The sequence below is a fragment of the Gasterosteus aculeatus genome, chromosome Y (genome assembly GCF_964276395.1).
Source record: "Gasterosteus aculeatus chromosome Y, fGasAcu3.hap1.1, whole genome shotgun sequence".
In the NCBI taxonomy this organism is placed as follows: Eukaryota; Metazoa; Chordata; class Actinopteri; order Perciformes; family Gasterosteidae; genus Gasterosteus; species Gasterosteus aculeatus.
Window position 1 is genome coordinate 9,297,137 of NC_135709.1, and position 20,552 is coordinate 9,317,688.

General features: G+C 44.8%; 3 protein-coding genes across 5 annotated transcripts; 2 read left to right on the top strand and 1 right to left on the bottom strand.

The window, feature by feature from the left end:
• The first annotated feature begins 7 nt into the window (after window positions 1–7).
• Window positions 8–3,433, top strand: LOC120808731 (V-type proton ATPase subunit E 1). The gene is given in 10 exon segments (XM_040161824.2): window positions 8–132; window positions 397–413; window positions 415–457; window positions 551–660; window positions 1,296–1,362; window positions 1,625–1,714; window positions 1,787–1,855; window positions 1,973–2,067; window positions 2,225–2,312; window positions 2,922–3,433. Coding segments are annotated over 10 exon segments (675 nt in total). The 5' UTR covers window positions 8–99; the 3' UTR covers window positions 2,985–3,433.
• Window positions 3,415–10,003, bottom strand: LOC144391006 (mitochondrial glutamate carrier 1-like). 3 transcript variants are annotated; one of them, XM_078097517.1, is made up of 10 exons: window positions 9,791–10,003; window positions 8,297–8,678; window positions 7,983–8,108; window positions 7,233–7,288; window positions 6,928–7,018; window positions 6,593–6,708; window positions 6,257–6,467; window positions 5,684–5,847; window positions 4,648–4,723; window positions 3,415–4,550 (listed from the first exon to the last, which is right to left on the bottom strand). In XM_078097517.1, exons 2-10 carry the CDS (start codon window positions 8,314–8,316, stop codon window positions 4,409–4,411), a joined length of 1,002 nt encoding a protein of 333 aa, XP_077953643.1. In that variant the 5' UTR covers window positions 8,317–8,678; window positions 9,791–10,003; the 3' UTR covers window positions 3,415–4,408. The 3 variants fall into 3 exon arrangements, with proteins under 3 accessions (XP_077953643.1, XP_077953644.1, XP_077953645.1); XM_078097518.1 differs by having other exon boundaries at window positions 7,983–8,105; window positions 9,791–9,959; XM_078097519.1 differs by lacking the exon at window positions 9,791–10,003 and adding an exon at window positions 9,440–9,671 and having other exon boundaries at window positions 7,983–8,105.
• Window positions 10,004–14,735: 4,732 nt separating this feature from the next.
• LOC120812504 (DENN domain-containing protein 11-like) lies at window positions 14,736–19,112 on the top strand. Its single transcript, XM_078097520.1, is given in 8 exon segments — window positions 14,736–14,986; window positions 15,102–15,260; window positions 16,887–17,040; window positions 17,149–17,287; window positions 17,443–17,574; window positions 17,684–17,834; window positions 17,999–18,067; window positions 18,212–19,112. Coding segments are annotated over 8 exon segments (1,107 nt in total). The 5' UTR covers window positions 14,736–14,879; the 3' UTR covers window positions 18,408–19,112.
• The last annotated feature ends 1,440 nt before the right edge of the window (window positions 19,113–20,552 follow it).

Below are 20,552 nucleotides of genomic sequence, written 5' to 3' on the forward strand. Positions count from 1 at the left end.
ACGTCTGTTGACTATTTCTGTGCAACCGGAGAACCCGAGTGGTTGGAAATTTGTTGTATTTTACGGTCTTAGGATAAACAAAGTCATTTAAGGACAGACATGGCGCTCACGGAGGCTGACGTAAAGAAACAGGTAACGCTAAAATAACTCTCGTTTCTGTTATGTTTACTTTTGTTATTAGTCCACGTGACATAATTATGTTAGCCACCGCCAGATGTTAATACACTTTACGCAAATTAAACAGCTTAACTTAACATTGCCCGTCACGTGGTCTGGTAGCGTGAACCGAAATAAAGTCCAACAATACGTCTAATAAGAAAAACACTTATAATAACAAGTCTTTCCCAACGTAAAGTCACAGTTCTGACTTTAATTAAAAAAAACTACTCTGTGCAGATCAAGCACATGATGCAAGAGGAAAGAGGCCGGCGAGAAGGTGGAGGAGATCGACGCAAAGGTAAACCCTCCGGTGCGCCTCCCCTCCGTCATTCTGGAGGTGGTGCTCGGCGGGGATCGATAACGGGTCTCGCCCCCACCCGTCTGTTCGCAGGCGGAGGAAGAGTTCAACATCGAAAAGGGTCGTCTGGTGCAGACTCAGAGGGTGAAGAACATGCAATTCTACGAGAAGAAGGAGAAGCAGATCGAACAGCACAAGAAAATGTCAGTTGTTTGATCAAACTGCCAGTTTTGGAAAAAAATAAAACATCCTATTGGCAGAGATAACGTTTGTACACACCCTAAAAGTCCCTTTAAATCTTTATTTATTAGCAGCTCTAAATAAATCTCGTGTTCGGGGACATGGACATCACATGACAGACACGGATCACAAACCACGTTAGTGTGAAGGCTCATTGGCCTGGAGATTCTGCAACACAACAGGCCTGTGTGGGTTTGTTCATTTATCAGCATTATTTTTTTCCACATGGCATTCATAATCTTTAATTTGCGTATTGCAAGTCTTCCATTTTGACTTTGTCAGTCCTCTGGTGGATTGGAAGGCTGTTGAACAGATCCAATAGCGGCGTCAAAAATATGAAATCGGTTCTTACCAGTTGCAGGTTTTTTTTCTTTCGGTCACTTTGCTGCTCTGGTACTTTGTTGTTATGAACTTCTTATCCCTTCACTCAAGCTCAGTTCTGGCTAACTAACCATTTCTGTCTACATCTTCTCGGGAAATTGACGTCATCAGACGAGCTTCGTAAAACCCGGTTGCGTTGGCGAAAGTGTCATTAAATCAGTGTTTTCCGTCATAACTTTCTGTTGTGACTCATTGAATGTTCTTTCCACTCTCACAGCCAGATGTCTAACCTGCCAAACCAGGCGAGGCTGAAGGTGCTGACGGCCCGCGACAACATGATCACGGTGATCACTGCTCTTATTTCACACATAATCTCCATGTGTCTTTTTCTAATAACCAACTGATTGTAAATTCTTTCACTTGTGTTGGATTCCGACAACGCAACAACAAATGACAGCGATTACACGCAATAACAAACAGCGCCGTCCGTTATTATAAACGGGATTTTTTCCAAATATCTGAAGACAAGCTTATGAGAAACTCGTTCATGTCTTTGAGGTGATCTAAATGAATAAAACCTCTCTCCTCTACTTTTGTTCCTCTCAGGACTTGTTGAACGAGGCCCATCAAAGACTCGCAGAGATCGCCAAGGACCCTACGAGTTACTCCGCCTTACTGGAGGGCCTGGTGCTTCAGGTAAAATCACTCTCTTACTAACAACTGACTGGTTTCTCTTGGTTTTCTGAGTGTACTGTGCCGTCATTTAAGGGTTTCTATCAACTGCTGGAACCTAAAGTGACCGTCCGCTGCCGACAGCAGGATGTGGAAATGGTTCAGGTGAGGTCGAGCACAGTGCTGCGTTAGAGTTGGAAATTGCAGGCAATTACAACCTTGGTTGACTTTGTGGTAGTTGGTAGTGTTGTGATTATAAGCCTTTGTTTTATTGCTTGTTAGGCTGCAGTTAATAAGAACATCCATATCTACAAAGAGGCACTGAAGAGCAACGTAGTCGTCAAAATCGACCAGGAACGCTTTCTTCCATCAGAGATGTGAGATGATTGAATGCACTTCTTCACCCATTCTTACTCTTTTAAATTTTAAATGTACGACCAGATTTATTTATTATTTATGTAAAAGGGGAAGAAAAAAACAACTTTAAAATGAGTTTAGTTGTCTGGTCATTGCGACCGCTCTTTGTTTTAACAGCTGCGGAGGGATCGAAGTGTACAACGACAACAGGAAGATCAAGGTGTCCAACACTTTGGAGAACAGGCTTGAGCTGATGGCACAACAGGTAGAGTCAGGTTGATCATCTGTGAATACACACACACACACACACACACACACACACACACACACTCAGTTTGTGCAGCCTGCCTGTGGAGGGCAGCAGAGCCCACTAGTCCGTCCGGGTTTCACACAAATGAACCAACTGTGTTTTGGTGATAGTTTATTGAGAATCCTTGGGAAGGATTTGTTGACAAAGCTGCCGCACAGACGAGCAACCTCACAACTACAAAGGCTTCCTGGAAAAGATCTATTGTGATACATCAGAATATATGCTGGGAAACATTACCTAACCTCGATATTGCCGTTATGCACGGACATTGTACAAAGGTTCATGTTAGAAGTCTCACGCCTAAGGGGTCCGAACCATACGGTTTGATTCCGAAGGTTAGCACAAGCTAGAAGCAAGATGAGATTTAAATATCAACAAATTAGGGGATTACATGTCCCTCAGCGGTCATGTGTGTCCACCAGACACACGGCGATGTAGAAGAATGTTGCCCTAAAGCCTCTGTGTTTGTCTTGTTTCTCCACTGGTTTACTTCATTCATTCATCCAGGTTTCTCCTTCTCTTTTCTTCGTGTACTTATTTGTGTGCCGACTTTACACCTGACAGATGATGCCTGAAATCCGAGTGGACTTGTTTGGAGCCAATCCCAACCGCAGGTTCACGGATTAACAGCGGATCGGAAGAGCGCGGCGTGTGTGAACCATACGAGCCCACCAAAGAGCTTCATCACGAGGAGCTTAAGTCTCACCATCACTTACCATTGAGTGTATGCGATGATACTACTGTGTTAATGTATGTTCTTTTTCATTTTTGCACTTATTGAGCACATGATAATGCAAAAGTGGCCTTTTATTCATGTGCCTTTCTTCAGTTGTTTTGGAAAACCAGTTACTCTTTGATGCTTTAGTTAATGAATATTTATCAAAATTCATATTTAGGTCAAATCACATGCCTTGTCAATATTTTTTTAGAATACGGCCTATGTGATTGGTTACAAGGCATGTTTGCCAAACAGTTGGATTGCGTGTGCATGCGGACAGAAAAACAAATGTCCACCATGGTTGTGAAGCTTCTGAAGTTCAAAAAACAAATAAATAAATGTGTGTGACACTAAGAAATGAGACATCTTTATTTACAGTGCGTAAACAAACCTTTTACTCCGGCTATGTTTGATCTACAAAGAGGAAAATGCAGTAGCCTAGGTACAGTAGCCACATCACAACGTGTCTTACATTAAAAATGTTAAAAAAAAAAAAAAATCTTTTAGTGCCACGCAGTGGATTGAAGTAATGGCAAAGAGTTGGCAAGACGAGGTGCCGTACTCGTCCATGGGTCTAACAAATAGAATTGTCCTCGCTAAATTGGACTCACGTACCAAATCAATGATCCAAAACTCCCAATTCCACTGAATTCATTCAAGACGTACAGTTTTTATGATTGAGGAACAACCAGCACTCATAAGGCTTTAATTGTATTTTTTTGTGTGTAACTAAGGAATAACATATCCTTCAAAGGTTTTATTTAAGCTGTGTGGAGAAGAGTCGAGCCTTCCAGCAGTTTCACCTGACCCGAGCAGCAAAGTGAGCCGTGTGTTAGGGTATATTGTACGGGATGCCGGGATTAAAGCATCACCATCAGATTAACGACTGACCTCAGAGTTCCTGCCAGCCGGCACCTCCCAATCTACCGCGAGAATCCCAGATTACAAATCAGACCTCTGGGAATGGGAGGGACGTATAAGAGGACAGAAGGAGATTAAACTCATTTTCCCGGAGAAACACGTCAAAAACATTTTTTAACTCTGATCTCATGCATTTGACGCCAGTTCAACGGGATGCAAAGTCAGTTGCTGATAAGCATTAAAGGGGGACTTTGTCACTTGCATAGGACGAACCTAGAGGAACCCGATTAGTGATTAGAACCCGCTGGTCCACGTGTTAGTAAAATAGACCCTTGGAATGTGCGACCGTTCCCCCGTCCTTTGGTTGGCCGTGTTTCCCTCTCTCTGCATCCAGCGTTCTCTGCATCAGTCGCGTCATTTGTTCAACTGCAGCGACGAGGGGGGCATCCCCCGTCGCCAACGCCAAGCTCCGCTATCCCAGCAGACCCAGCAGCGTCTCCCCGACCCCGACGAAGTAGACCCCCTGCGCGATGCCGAAAAGGGGAGCGATGACCAGTGCACGGCACGCGGCGCCCTTCAGGAACGCCGACGGGCCCTCGCGCATCATGATGCGCCTGCCAAAGCGCGCGGGAGAAAGAAATCGTTACGTGGCCCTTCAAACATTTGGAAACACTAAGGCAATAAATGTTGTCTCGCAGGCCAACGTCTCACCGTGTGCAGTCCACAATTCCTTTGTACGTGTCCTCGCCGTCACCTTTCTGCAGGGTCTGCAGGCGAGTCTTTATGACTGTAGAGTAGGGGTGTAACGATTAATTTTAACAACGATTCGATTTGAATCGCGATTCAAGGTTGCCGATTCGATTCATGGACGATGGGTTCATTTCGAACGATTCGATTCAGTGACTTTACTGGACAGTGCAGGCAAAGTTTCTGAGATCCCTGTTGTTTCTTGTAAGGAAATCAGGTTTAAATTAATTATGGATATTATAAACGAGCAAACAACAATTAATGGCAAATTTATTAACCTTTTATTTGAATCAAGTGCCATTTTCAATGTAAACATTACTCAATAATTACACAATGTTTGGATCAATTCACAGAACCCTGGATTTTCAACCACATTGTAGGGTCGCATGTCTTTACAGATAAACTTGGCAATTGTTACTGTGATGTTGAGTTTGGTGCTGGCGAGGCCTGAGGTGTCTGCAGAGCTGCAGTTACCTTCTGCTGCTGCAGCGGTAACGCTAGAGGAGGCAAACGCGCATCCAGAACGTTTTTGTACTTAGATCCAATGTGCAGTTTCCAAATCGATATAATCGATTATGTACCATTTCAATCGATTTGTAATGGATATATGTCGTCTGGAATGCCGATTTGTGGAGCACAGATCGATTCGGTTGGATCGCAGAAATATAAATCGCTTAATCGATTCAGTGAATGAATGGTTACACCCCTATTGTAGAGGCATTTATGTACTGGTGAGATCAAAGATTACATGACTGAGGCTGACTACGACTGTGTTATTTTGGTGTTATTGTACATTTAGCACGAACAAAGCAAATTGCACCACATCCTGTGCAGCTAAAAACTCCATTCTCTGACACAGGCCACAAGTGGAAGGCCGGTCACAGAGATCCAGCGACGAGCTGTGTCACCGGGTGTGTGTGCACACACCTGCTATCTTTGTGAGTAACAGAAGCTTCCATTCAACCCTTCTCACTTTGGGTGCGATCTTTCTGCCACTTACCATCCAATGGCGTTACAGCCACAGCTGCCACTGAGCCTGCGCCGCAGCCGGACACAAAAGACTGCCAGAACGGCGCCCGGGCCTGCGCGTCACCCGCTGCTTCCCGGCCCAGCGCGTTTAGGTTGGCGAACAGTGGGAAGTAGATCATTGAGAAGGGGACGTCCCTGAAAATGAGGATTACAGAATATGTCAGATTGAAGGAGAGACGGAGAGGAAGGAATATGGAGGCTGGTATACGGGGGGGAAGATGGACAGTAAACGTGGCCCCATTCAGCTTCAGTACGACAGCCAGACGTAGCTGCAGGAATCTATTGATCAGCGTTGATTGTCAGAGTTCGACAGGAAGTACAATTAATGGGTTATGCAATGTGAAATCAACTCATTGAAACAGAGATGACGGACTTGAATGGTGGGAGAGAACACTTGCAACTGTGCATGGTCATGAAAGTGAAACATTTTTTTTAGACGTGCTACGTGAGAGCAAAATAAAATAATGTTACATAATAATGTTACACACTGAGTGTGTGTGTGTGTGTGTGTGTGTGTGTGTGTGTGTGTGTGTGTGTGTATGACCTCATTAACGTTGCTCCTGCCCCCCTGTAGAGGCCTGCCAGGCCACGAGTCTTCAGCAACTCCACAGTGATGCTGGTGGCCGAGGTCCGAGGGGGAGGGGGAGGGGGAGGGGGAGGGGGAGGGGGAGGTCGTGCTGTTGGGTGGGGCACCAATGATTGAGCTGTACCAGAGGCAGCAGCCTGAGCTGGAGTCGGAACAGGCCTCTGGGCAGCTGATGGTCAAACGCAGAGTGTCCCAGGTAAGCAACACTCAACAACCAAATCAATCTTAGCAACAAAAGAAAAGGTGCATTTTTAATGTACAGTTGATGTACATTAAATCCAGTAACCGACTAACCGAGCCTTCCTGCATCCTGCAGCTGGATCTTAAGCATCTCCATAGGAGTGGTGACGATCACCTGACAGGTCCCGGCCCCACACCCTGCCAGGACCTCCCCCCACAGGGGTAAATGCCTGGAAACACAAGAGGATCAATAACAAATAAGAGCATAAACCTTTGCAGTGAAGGGCAAAGAGTCGGTATATTGAAGCCACTTACTTATTTTTCATTCTCTTTAGGCAAATTACACTAATCTATGTGCTTAAATTGCGAGGAGGATGTTTGAGCTGAACCTATTTTATGTAGCTTCATTATGTGATGGACCGTTGAAGGGCGAAAAAAATCCATTTTACCCATCCTTAGAGAGCTCCTGTCTGAAGACGTCGTTGGCCGCCAGCTTGATGGCTTTTTCTGGTGTGACGAGCGTGAGGTTCACCACTGCACCTGGAGAAGACAAACGGGCTGATGACACACAACCAACGAGGAACGCAAATAGAGCAAACCTGCACACAAGCTCATGGCTCACGTCGAGGAGCAGCAGACCCCACTTTGTTATGACCGTAGGCCTCGCAGGACAAACAACAGATGAGGCGGCCGGATTAAGTTTGCAGTAAAGCTTAGTTGAAGTCTTGTTTGTCACAGGGATTAGAAAACGTACCTCTGTAGCATCCGAAATAGCCCTCCGAGCGTATCGTCTTTGCGAGGCAGTCCAACCTGTGAAGACAAAAAGAGAAGGCAATTTACTTTTTGTGTGTTTTGTCAAAATGTTCTAGAATATGTTCATGTTTCAATAATAAGTCTACTGACAGACAAAGACCAAGCGGAAAGTCAGCCTTGTGACTGGGCTTTGAATGGAAGTTATCCAAGCTATTTTTCCATGTCTGACTCAGAGAGGAAACCTGCAGTCTAAAATGTGATGTTTACTGGGATGACCACACCCAACCAGCCAGCAAAGCCCACCAGATGTGCGCAGTTAGAAGAGTTGGTGTCGGTTTAGTTTTTGTGCATTTGTTTTATCTGGTTTAAGTCACCACAAAGGGGCGTCAACTAACACAACGTATTCAGTCTTTCCCTTAACTCACGTGACACCAAAGGAAAAGGAAAGAGTGTGTTGAGCGGTGGTGATCCACCCTTTGATATTCAGTGGAAACTATATCGGCATCATGTAAATAGACCTTACTGGTTTGAAGCTCAAATTAGAGTGCCGTTACCCAGCGAGAACGTTTTGCTGTCGCACACCAGCAGATATTTTGCAATGCTTTCACACTTCAGAAACTTAAATTTCTAGATTTAAGATGCCCTAAGAGCCCCTTTTTCAACAAATACCATTAAAAGGTATTGTTTAGGGATGCTAAGACAAACTGCATACATGTATCGGGTTAACCTGGGACGGGGGAGTACTACTCACATTCCTTTGTAGACCTGGACGCCCTGCTGGTTCTGTAGGCGGGTCTTGGCCAGGTCAATAGGAAATACACAAGTCACACCAACCAGGCCTGCCACGCCCCCATTAATCAGCTTAGCAGGGAGGCTGCTAGGGGATCAACAAAGATACGGTCCCACACGCAGCCAGAGAAGCATTCAAACACAGTCGCCAAGTGCAAATGACACATCCAGCCAAGCACGCGGACAGAGAGAGTGAGAGCCCGATGTTAAGCACCCGGCTCACATTATCAATGCATTTTTCCGTTTTTCATCGAGCTGAACAAGCCTGATACTCACCTAACTTTCTTCTCCGCCATCCTGCTGGTGTTTGGGCTCCAGGCCCAAGACCACTACTCCTCCTCCTCTTCTTCTTTTTCCTCCGTCGACCCCTCCTCTTCCTCCTCCTTTTCCTCTCCCCTCCCGCACTGGCGCGCCGCCCAACGTGGTCACCACGGCTTAACCCTCACCTGCCCGCCCACGCCACAAATGCAGATCACCGCTCCTTTCAGTATGGCAGCAACGGGCCGCCTTGGTTCCCCTCCGCGCTGCAGAGGCCGGCGCCCCTTCTTTTTTTTTGTTGCTGAAACCACAACGGAATCTGTTGAATCTGTGTCTTCTGTCCCCGCCTGCCTGCTTTGTTGTAGCTCACGGCAAAGCCCAACTTCAAATCCCCCGCAACCTGGAAACACAAAACGCATGTAATTGATAAGGGTTGAATCACATGAAAGGTAACAAGGGAGAGCAGTGTTCCTCTTACTCTGCAGGGCGCTGAACGCCTCTGTGAAGGAGTGTGTCTTTGAGTCTGGAGGATTGACACACCTCACATTAACCAGAGAGCCGATCAATCATCCTCCAGATTTAGATCATTGGTAAATGTGAACAGCTCACCCCACGACTTCCACATCGAGACAAAACATCTTGGGTCCCTCTCATCTGCCCGCTAAAAGGGATCAGAGGAATTGATCTAGCGAGGCGGGCCAAACTGAAAATGAGGGGCTTACCGGTGTTCTTTTACCCCATTGGAAAATCCAGCTTTTAACAAAGGACTGAAAAGGAGATTTGAATAGACATGGAATAACTAGTTTGACATAATGTTTTCTTTGTTTGTTCTGGAAGTACATTTTGCTGTCCGCCCTGAGGAGATAATAGAAAACGCAGTTCAAACCTTATCTTGGTTTCACAGCCATCCAACAGAAATTTCTTTGCTTTTCTCTGTTTCTCCAATTTTTTTTTATGCCTTTTTCTCCTCCTGTCTTCCCACCTTCGGTCAGCTCTTTAATTAATCTCTCTCTTAATCGCTCCACATCCATTCCACCTCTATTTTTTCCACTGTAAACCGTCACTCGATCCTCGCCTGTCCTCTCCAACAGAAACATCTCATCATCAATCACTTTGCACTGTTTAATCTTCTCATCTCGATTCGTATCGTTTTTTCATCACCTTTCATCGCATCATTTTTCTTCCCTTATTTATGTCCACCTCATACGCTTGTCTTTTCCATTGCTGGATGCTGGTCAGATTCTACACATGCCTTTCGCTGTGCCCCTTTGCTGTGAAACTTTCTTTCAGCTCAGCTCCATTCACACACTGTGGTGACCCTGCCAAAAAAACCCAGACAAGGCCGCCCTAAACCCCGAGCCAACCTCCAGCTCCCGGACCCCTCAAGAACTGCACTGCATCACGCCACACCTCACACAAGTCCCTGTGTGACAGCTTTAAAAAAAAAAAGTCCCATCAACAGAGCAGTGTATGTATGTAGTGTATGTAGCAGTGGAGAAAAACTGGTCTTACCTTTGTCGGTGCATCCCACACACTGGATCAAAGCTGTCCGCTTTCTTTCACTTCAAACAGTGCGTGCAGCAATTGGTAGTCGAGCGAGAGTGGTCCGAAAGAGAGAGAGAGACAGAGAGAGAGACCAGCCGCCGCTTAGGGACCGTTGCACAATCATCAGCATTGTCCTGCTGCCTCTAAGTCCCTCCCTCTCGTGGTGACTCGCTTCTGTGTGACACAGGCCCAGCAGCAGAGCTCTGCACTAACACAACTCGACATAAACTGCCACAAGGAACACCAACAGACGCAGCCCCCCCGGGGGGTGCAAATAGTCACAGTTATAACTCAGTGTGTATTTTCTCTAACGATCTGTGTTTGTATACAGCATGAACCGCAACGCACAAAAAGGATTGCCATCAGTAAGCGGCTCTCTATTCAACAGCACTGGTGTTACATAATACGTCTAGGCACACATGAATTCCACAAATGTTAAGAGACTTACAGGGATTTATCATTATGATTATTACTGTATGGGATATTTTGTTTAATTGTAAAGTCAGGTGATTATTAGAGAACAGAAAGTTATGTAAGGACATTAACAAAAAGAGCATGTGACATGCGACTACTTATTGACCCTAAACTAGTTTTTCATGAGCATTGATTGATGTATTGATTCCTGTTGATGGAAAAACAATTACTGTCAGTGATCATTTCCCTCATCGTCGGGGAAAACATTGTAAAATATCCTGTGCAAGGAAACAAAAATATTTATTTACATTTTCATTTCAGTGCAAACTGTGGCAGCCAAGTTGTTACTTAGTGAAAGCATCATATGTACCAACTCTCAGTCCGATGTGCATACATGCACCATTTGCTCACTGACCACATGTGTTACAGAACCACAAGGCTCCCTTTTGAAATGAAGAAATATAGTCAGAAATAAAACCTCATAATTGAGGTGTCCTGAAAGGGGTGGAGGAAGTATGCTCGACTGAAGTTAAAGTAACAGTAGCATAGTGTAATGTTTACGTTAATAGAAGGAAGGAATAACATGAGGAAATGGGCAGGAAGTATCAGAAATATAAGTTATCATCATACAGAGAGGAACCTGCCTGTGTTTTTGTGTATTAGACTATCTATATGTTACTATTCATGACTACAAGCAGCGCTTGAATGACGCTGGATGAGGATGGAGAAATTTCGAATTGCTATTATATAGGTTAATAGGGAATAAAAGTGCTTCATATATTATAAATATAAGTATAGAAAAGCATTCAATAAATATATATATATAAATATATATATATATATATATTTTTTTTTTTTTATTTTTTTTTTTTTTTTATTTTATATATATATATATATGCTTGAAATTGAACAAGCTCCAAATTCAATACCCTTCTCGAAAAATCATGAACTTTCCTCTTGCACCACCTTCAGGCCAAAATGTTAACTTTTACACTTGGTATTTCATTCATTTGATTGAATGCCATTAAATGAAATGCCTCGAATGGGGTTTAAGTTTTGAACATGCCATGTTTTCATGAGGATGTTATCTGACTTTTTAAAAATAAATATAATCACGTAATCGAAATGAATTCATGCATTAAGTATACTTTCAAATTTACACATAATTTGGAACAAGCTTTAAAAGGACAGTGTTTTTTAAAGAAAAATGATTTAATCAAACATTCAACTATTTTTTTTTGAAGCAAATTCTTTTTAACCAAATTTCTTTTTACCATTGCTTTTTATTCACGCGGCAAACACCTGAGCAAGACGACTTACAAAATGTGTGACATGACCTTTCTTAGAAAAAATGAAAATAAATTGGGATATATGCAAAGAGTGGCAACTTTGGCAGTAACTGTAACCATGCGCAGCTGCTGTCTCGCAGCACTTTTTAACATATTGCGATGGAGGGAGCCCCTGTGCAGTGTATAGGCCAATGTCCTTCCCGCTGTTGTTTACATCATCTAGCCTGCTGGTAGCTGCCTGTATACGAAATTGTAAATATTGATGCATTGTAACGTTGAAACTATTGAGAAGTGCTGAAAGCTTTTTGTGTATATTGTATATATATATATATATATATTAGTAGTAGTATAGGTATATAATATAGTTATATTACAGTTCATTCAAAGGCCTAATTTTTTTCTCAGTGCTGAAGACACGTCAGGAAGTGACAGAGAAAGCAGTGGTAAGAAATGTTCAAATCGTTGCAGTACCAAACCAAGACACAATTACAGAGATGATTTTGAGCACATTTATTTCTGCATTAAAAAACAAAGCAGAGATTATTTTATTTCAACCACTAGTAATATTATATTTTTTTGTCAAGAGTACTAGGCTTAAAACAGCGGTTCCCAAACTTTTTTTCCTGCGCACCCCCTTCCATGTCCCAACCGGGTTGGCGCACCCCCAATTCACACTTTAAAAAAAACGCAACAAAACTTTGTTTTATCGTCATATAGACTCATGTTTAAACATGCGCAAATAACCACATCAACACAGGCTGAATTAAACTGCAATGAATTACAAACGATTCGCAACATTAAAAAGAATAGGCTCCGAAATAGATAAAATAAATAAAAACGGAAACTTTTCAAGTGCGACAATAAAATTAGCCTACACACGATCCACAACATAATTAAGTAACAAAGAGCGGTCAAACATAAAATAAATTAAAAGACGATAAAAGAGGATCCATCCGGAACTTTTCAAGTCGCAAAAGTCGCTCAGCCTGCAGCAAGAGAGAGAAAGAGAAAGAGTGGATGTGTTAGTATTCCCAACAGGCCTATATGTGTAGCAATAATATCAAATACTTACCCATATTAATGCGACGGGTGGGCTTGCATCTTGGCACAAAGCTCTTCAAAGTTTGGCGCAATGGAAGACAGTTTAAGCCTCAATTCCTTCTCAACAGCATCCAGTCACTCAGATGTTTAGTTTTAACTGCTGCCAGAGAAACCAGCCTCGCAGAGATAAGTTGTGGCGAAGGGCATCAAAACTCTCAAGGCTTGCTTTGCCAAGACTGCGTATGATGTCAGTGACTCGGTCCAAAAATCCACAAGTGGCTTTCGTTTGAACTGTGACTGCAGTGCTCCATCAGATGACAGCTCGATCAGCTGCTCCTGCTCGTGTAATGACAGCTGTGGGACGGGCAGGGAAACTTCAAATGGATTGCGAATCCAAGCGCCAGATGTGTCCATAGGTGGAAAGTGTTTCCGTAGCTGCTCGGCGAGTTGGTTGAGGTGTTCAATTATGAGAGTTTTTACATGCTCACCAAGGTGCACGTCATTTTCCCCCAAGAACTCGTGAAGCGTAGGGAAACACAGGTGTGTGTTCCCACTCACACAACTTGCCCAGAACCGTAGCTTCTTTATCATGGCCTCAACCCTGTCTTGTGTGTTGAACACGGTTACACTGACTCCCTGCAGACTTAGATTGAGTTCATTCAGAGCTGAGAAGATGTCCGCTAGATAGGCGAGCCTTTTCAGAAAATCTTCGTCATGCATACTGGAGGCCAAATGAAACGGATTCTCCTGAAAAAACTGCTGCAATTCGTGCCGGAGTTCAAAGAGCCTTGTCAGCACTTTGCCGCGGGACAGCCAACACACCTCTGTGTGCAGCAGCAGTGATTTGTGTTCGCTGCCCATCTCGTTACATAACAGTGTGAATATTAGTGAATTTAGCGGACGAGCTTTAATGAAGTTCACCAGTTTGACTGCGTCGTTCAGCGCTGCAAGTAGATCAGCATGTTTTTGGCTGCGAGGGCCTCTCTGTGAATACTGCAGCTGACGGATGGGCAGACTCTCCTAATATGAGCTATGAGCCCCGTGTGTTTCCCCGTCATTGATTTTGCCCCGTCTGTGCAAATTCCCACACAGTGCTCCCAGTCGATGCCATTGGTCCTCATAAAAACGTCAATTAAATTAAAGATTTCCTGTCCTGTTATTCGGGTAGCAAGGGGCCGACAGAACTAAAACTCTTCTTGTACCGATCCTTCAAAAAGGTAACGGACATAGAGAAGAAGATTGGCCAGATTTGCAACATCTGTAGACTCGTCTACTTGCAGAGAGTAAAACTCACTTTTCTTCACACGGCTGAGTAGTACAGCCAGGATGTCTTCAGACATGGCATCAATGCGGCGCGACACAGTGTTATTGGACACAGGAATCATGTCCAACTTTTTTGTCTCTTTCTCTCCAATCATACACGCCACCATTTCTTTGGCCGCTGACAAACACACGTCTTCGGCCATTGTGTGCGGCAGCCCCTTTCTCCCTACTCTGTAACTGAGCGGATATCAGGAATCAGGAAACATTTATTTACCAAAATATGCCAAACATACAAGGAATTTGTCTTGGCGGTTGAATATGAAGCCCGTAGTGCGTCTTTTGTAGACCCAACGCATGAATGAAACTGCATTTTCTTTTGGCTTTTCTGCAACTCCAATTTCGCTTTAAAAAATGTAAGGGGCTTGTCACTTAAATGGCCATGTTTCGTGTGCATGTGACGACGGAGATAAGATGGCTTCAGACAGCTGTTTGCTAGAACCTCACTGCACAACACGCACTGAGGCTTCGGACAATCTGTATCGCCGATCCAAGTGAAGCCCAGACCCAGATAATTGTCATCATATTTTCTTCTTTTTTTCCCCGTCTGGTGTTCGCCCTCATCACTTCTTTTTTGACATCCTCTCGCGCACCCCCTGGTCGCAGCTCGCGCACCCATGGGGGGCACCACACTTTGGGAATCCCCTGCTCTAATGTAAAGACTCAAATAAATAGCTCCAATCGACCCCCAGTGCAGAAATAACCCAAGTGAGACCGCCTTTAGAGACCACCATCCCATTAGCACAGACCAATAGTCAGGGCTTCAGCTTTATACATGGAGGCCTTGAGTGCAAAGACTGTTACAGTAGCTGAGTCAGAGCTTTCTTTCTGTTGCTGACCTCTTGCCACATGACTCAAATGCAGAATTGGGGAAGTTTCCGGGATCAGAAGAAGCTAGAAGGGAAAGTGACTTGACATTTTATTTTGTGTGTGTGTGTGTGTGTGTGTGTGTGTGTGTGTGTGTGTGTGTGTGTGTGTGTGTGTGTGTGTGGATGACAGGGAATATGATCGAGTGGTTCCTGCCTCACGACGTCAACCTGGATGGAGTTGAATTCAAGTCAATCGCTAGCGGCTCCCACCGGATCACCAGTGACTTCATGTATGTACTCCCAGTCCCCCCGCCCATCGTGACTCACCGACACGTGTTTAATCTGTCCTTGTGACATCCTTCACACCGTGTTTACTCCCGGTCTTTGCTTTTGCCTTTCTGCCAGATATTTCCGCAAAGGCTGTTACTTTGGTCTGGCCTGCTTTGCTAACATGCCCGTGGACAGTGAGCTGGAGCGAGGGGCCAGGATGAAGTCCGTGGGGATTCTGTCTCCCTCCTACACGCTGCTCTACCGCTACATGCACTTTCTGGAGAACCAAGTCAGGTGAGACATGCTGCGGTTCACCCCTGGATCTGTTTGTTATTTCTATCTGACATTATCACATTTTTGTGTTCTTTTTTTGACCTCCTTTTATTTCTCTCCATGCCGAGTTTACAGGATTTGTTCTTTGTGAGCCAACACCCTGCTCTCGCTTGTTTGTTAAAATTTTACTCATCTGTTAAACATGGATCCAGAGTCCAGGTTACAGCAATCGTCACAAGATATCATTCAGTTGTTTTTTGTATGGTCCCATGCTCAAAGGTGCCTGGACAGTCTTCAGCATCTCTGCTCCTCTTCCCCACTTCTCTCAAAAGCTTATCTATCTACCGATCTAGAGCTATATCTATAGATCTATCTATATCTATATACAGTGATCCCTCGCCACTTCGCGGTTCACTTATCGCGGATTCGCTATTTCGCGGATTTTCATATTGCATTTTTTTTTTTTTGGTGCATTGTGCTCTGCATTCTGATTCGCTAAAAACTCACTCCCGAGCCGTTCATTACAGTTCTCCAACGTAATCGATGGTGGCATGTCGGTGTACAAGGATCTTTTTGCAAAGAAGAAAAAAGAGCAAAAAAACAGCTGCCTATCACTATGTTCTTCTCCCGAACAAACACACCTGCACCGCGGGCTTCAGAAGAAGAGAACACTGCAGAGCGCAGTCAGGATGCAGCGGCCCAGTCTGAAGAGCAGTGAAACGGCCTACACGCGAGTCACTGTATTTGTATACATGTAATAGTTGCTAATTGTAAAAAAAAAAAAAGTTTTCTATTTCGCGGATTTCACTTATCGCGGGTCATTTTCGGAACGTAACCCCCGCGATAAACGAGGGATTACTGTATATGCGTATTCCAAATACATATTTATTCATTCGTGCTGTCAGTTAAACACGTTATTATCAACAGTGATCAACTTGCTTTTTAAAATTATTTTGCTTTACATGCTGTGGCTACTTGATCCTGTTTGATGGACAGAAAAGAAAACAAATCCAGAAACCTTCTTACATCTTGTAGTAAAAACTTTTACCAGCACGACAGCATATTGTATTCCAAATACAAATAAAACAGGTTGCCTCCAAGTAAAAGTGTGTGGTAATCGGGGTTGTGTTTTTATGTGTGGTAACTGTGGCCTTATGTATCTGCTTGCTACTCCACAGCAGTAAGCAGATACCTCGAACGGTGTTGGATATAAATGTCAAGCATGAGTACTGGTTGGCTGCGGTGGTTAAACTAAATGGGGGGGAAATGCGTGTGGCCTCAAATGATCCCACAATGCAATATAAAAAACAATGAAGGTTTACTGGCCAAGCACAATATGTCATCTTGAATTATCCAAAATAGTGTCAGACACTGAAATCGCAATTCATTCACAGAGCTCCATTTACGTTGCTTAAAAAGAATAACAAGCAGAAATGCCTTTCAGTAGTCGTCTTTAAACCTTCAGCGCGAGCTGCGAGTGTTCATGGCTGAGGGACATTCGACAGATAACGAATAAGCACTCAAGCAAGCACAATGGGCTCAGTTGCACAAATGAGAAAAGGCTCTCATGACTCATCCGTGACCTTCTCCTCCTTTTTTATCTCCGTTCCTCCCCATCTTCTCCTTCTTTCCGACATTTCTATTTAGGCACCAGTTGAAGTGCCCGGGCCAGTACTCTCCTCTGGAGGCCTTCTATGAGGACAAGAAGGCCGTGCTTCCCCCTACAGGAAAGGGTCTGGTCACCGCCTGCCCGACCTGGAGTGTCACCACCATCAACCGCTGTATGCACCCAGAGATGAAGGTGTGAAAGCGGCAGAGCACATTGCTGGGGATGGAAGGTTTGCACAGCACGAGCAGCAGTGGCAGCGGCATCAACGCAACGAAACCCATTTGTCCTCTCACCCTGCAGATCACCCACCCGGCCGGCTGCATGTCCCAGTTCATCCAGTTTTTCGGGGAGCACATCATGGTGCTGTGGAAGTTTGCACTGCTGAGGAAACGGGTCCTCATCTTCTCCCCTCCCCCCATCGGCGTAGTCTGCTACAGAGGTGAGAAGCTCCAACGCACGCGTGGACACAAACGCACTTGCATTGTTTTTCTTTCAACGAACGGGTCAGGGTGAACAGGGTTTTTAGAATTTTTAGGTGTAATTTTCTTTTTCCATGGAGAGCCTTCACTGCCCGTGTCCTCGTGCCTTCCTCAGTGTATTGCTGCTGCTGCCTGGCCAATGTCTCTTTACCTGGAATTGGCGTCTCCGTGCCGGAATTACGGCCTTTCTTCTACATCAACATAGCCGACATCCCCGCCCTGGAAACGGAGCTGTCCTACGTGGCCTGTGAGCGAAGCGTTGCATCTAAAATGGCTACTTGTAATCCATGGAAATTACTCATTTTATTCATGAGCATGTTCATTGTTTTGTTTTGTTTTTTAAATTATATCTTAAGGCACTACAGAGAAGATCTTTGAGTAGAAGAAGGAGCTGTACGACGTCTACGTTGATAACCAGAATGTGAAAACGCACAGGAGCCATTTGCAGCCGCTGCTTCGACTGAATGCAGCGGATAAGGAGAAGTACAGGAAGCTGAGCGAGCAGAGGTACACCACGTCAGATACTGTACACCTGAGATGGGTTTCAAATAACTGACCACCGTAACGCTGCTTCATTAACATGGACTCGTAGATGGCAGCCATGAGGGGCAGAATGTGTTTTTCAAATATCATACATCATAAATGTACCTTTTTTTTCCTTTGGTCTCCAGGCAGATGTTGCTTTACACTCAGGAGGTGGATGGAGACTGCACGACAAATGAAGAGGATCTTTTCATCCTGTGAGTCCTGTGAAGTGTCTTCACAGCTGCTGATCGCAGGCAGCGTGTGTCAGGAGAACCGTCCAATTATAACTGTTTTTCCCTTTTTAATGTGATGCGGAAGTTCCGTGAAATGACTTTTAATGTCTTTTAATCCTGTCCCAGGTTCTACATGGAGCTTAACAACCGCATCGTTCAGATCCTGTCGGACGTAGCAGGGAGCAGCGACCCCACCCTCACCTCCGAGCATGTGAGGGCCATGGGGCTGGACCCCCAGGGCGATCGATTCTTCCTGCTGGAGCTGCTGGATGTGTACCAGATTGACGTCGCGCTGGTCATAGACAACCTCTGCTGCTCCTGAACCCCCCCCCCCGCCCCGCCCTCCCCTCTCCCCTCCCTCTCCCTCCTCACCCACCAGCCTGGGAAACTCTGAACGCCACGGGACACTCGTGCCTTTTACGGCCCACTCGCAACAAGACGACGTAGGCACTTCCTCCACCCTGGGACTTCTCCATCTGTCGCCTGCTGTCCCCTCCTGGCTGTCTGTTTTCCCTCTTTGTGCGTCTCGTCTGACTTTTTGGAGACTGTTTCCAAACACCGCGGGTGACGGGGACAGTGAACGTTGCTGACAAACGCTCGCCTCGTGGGCCATTCCACCCGTCGGCCGCATGGTCCCACAGTCTTTCACATCTTTTTTGGAGATACTGGTTCGCTTGTGCGCTCATGTTTGACTTTGATGCTGGCGTCGATCTGGTCGGGACGTTGCTGCGGGGCGGTCATATCACGCAGCACAACGAAGAGGTCGCTGAAAGGGCCACGATCCCGCCGCCTTTTGGGTCTAACGTACGTTTCTTTTGAAGGTAACAATTCCTGTTACGTGGCCGCATTTGTGCTACTGAATATGAATTTGTGTGCTATGAATAGATTTTTCTTTAGAAGACTCTAGGCATCGTAATGTGCAACAAATTCATCCTGCTGTGATAACATACTTCATCAAATCAAATGCTTTTTGACTGCTTTATTTACCTTTCAAAAAGGAAGCAATAGAGGAGTGTGTTGCCTGAAACCAGCCCTCTTCGTGTTTCATTGTTTTTTCTTAGTTTTTATTCTTTCTTTCACAACTGAAAGTGAGTGAGAGGATGTTCAATATCCTCTTTTTTAATGGGGAGCTGCAGCTTTGACACCAGGTACATCTGATGATGTGTCTCTGTGTTTGATCGCAGTCAAATGTGTGACTGATGGACGCGCTCTTGAAACCTGTGTCGTCGTCAATGAATGACACTACACCACTAACTTATCACGAATGCTGCACCACATCCACCACTGGAATGTTTCAAGATGCACAAGGTTATTACGGTGCACGTTTGTATGTTTTGGACTAACCGTCTGAGCCAATAGGTGGTTACGGAGCGAGGGGGCTTTGCGTGTTGCACTGTGCACATTCTTTTGTTTATTTTACTCCAACTGTGGGCCAGTTCATCAACGGCAGCCAATATATGTTGTGATGATGCTGCCGTTCTTGATGGATCCTCTTTGCCTTTCTGTGTCCCTCACAAAGATCTCTTTGTTTTAGGGGATCCGGTGTTGTTCACAGTGAAGGACGGGCAGAAGCTTTAAGAACCCCCCCATCTGTTGTCGAGTTTTTTTTCCTTTTTTTTTTTAATGTCTTTTTCATCGCAGTCCCACTGAGTGAATCCGACTCCCAATGGGCCAACTGTGTCTTTTGGAATTATCCTGGCAGAATGGTTCATTTAATCCGTCGCGTTTCTCATCGGAGTAATAATTCGTTCCACGTTGGAACACATAACAACAAGCCTGATGTCTCCTATAAGTTTGGAGTACTGCTTCTCAGCCTTCTCGTGCCCCCCCAGGACATCTAGGACATCTATTCGTATTTGTACAGCAACTACAAATAGCCTTCCCATTTTTTTATTTGGTAGCAAATTCCAAAAGTGATCTTTCAACTGCTGTCCTCTGACTTGAACCCCAAAGACGTTTTCTGGGTTGGTTAGAAAAGTGAAAACGTGCACGTGAAAAGTATTGTATTTGAAAGAGCTTTGTTGTTTAAATGGGGCCTTAAGTGATTCTCTCTATCTCCCAACCGAGTGACTGACTTATTGCGTGCGTTCACACCGTGTCCAGTTAGACCTGTTGACTCTGACTCCGCGGTTTACTTGCAGCAGACATCATCATCTTGCCTCTGACAGCGTTTGCTTCCAGGTGTACGTAGGAATGTACGCAACACACACACACACACACCAATGTGTACAAGGCCTTCTTTTGTGGAGTCGTTCACAGATGTGTTACCAGCATTGGCAAAGTGAGTCGTTTGTACATCGACTGTCAAAGAACAACACATCCAAGTTGTGTAACCCTTTCCTCCTTTTGATTGTGATGTAAATCAAGTACCGTTCTCAAAGAATAACAAAAGTCTTTACTAATGTGAAACACATAAGAGATGTCAATAATGTAAACATGACCTCAATAGCATGACCATCATTTTACT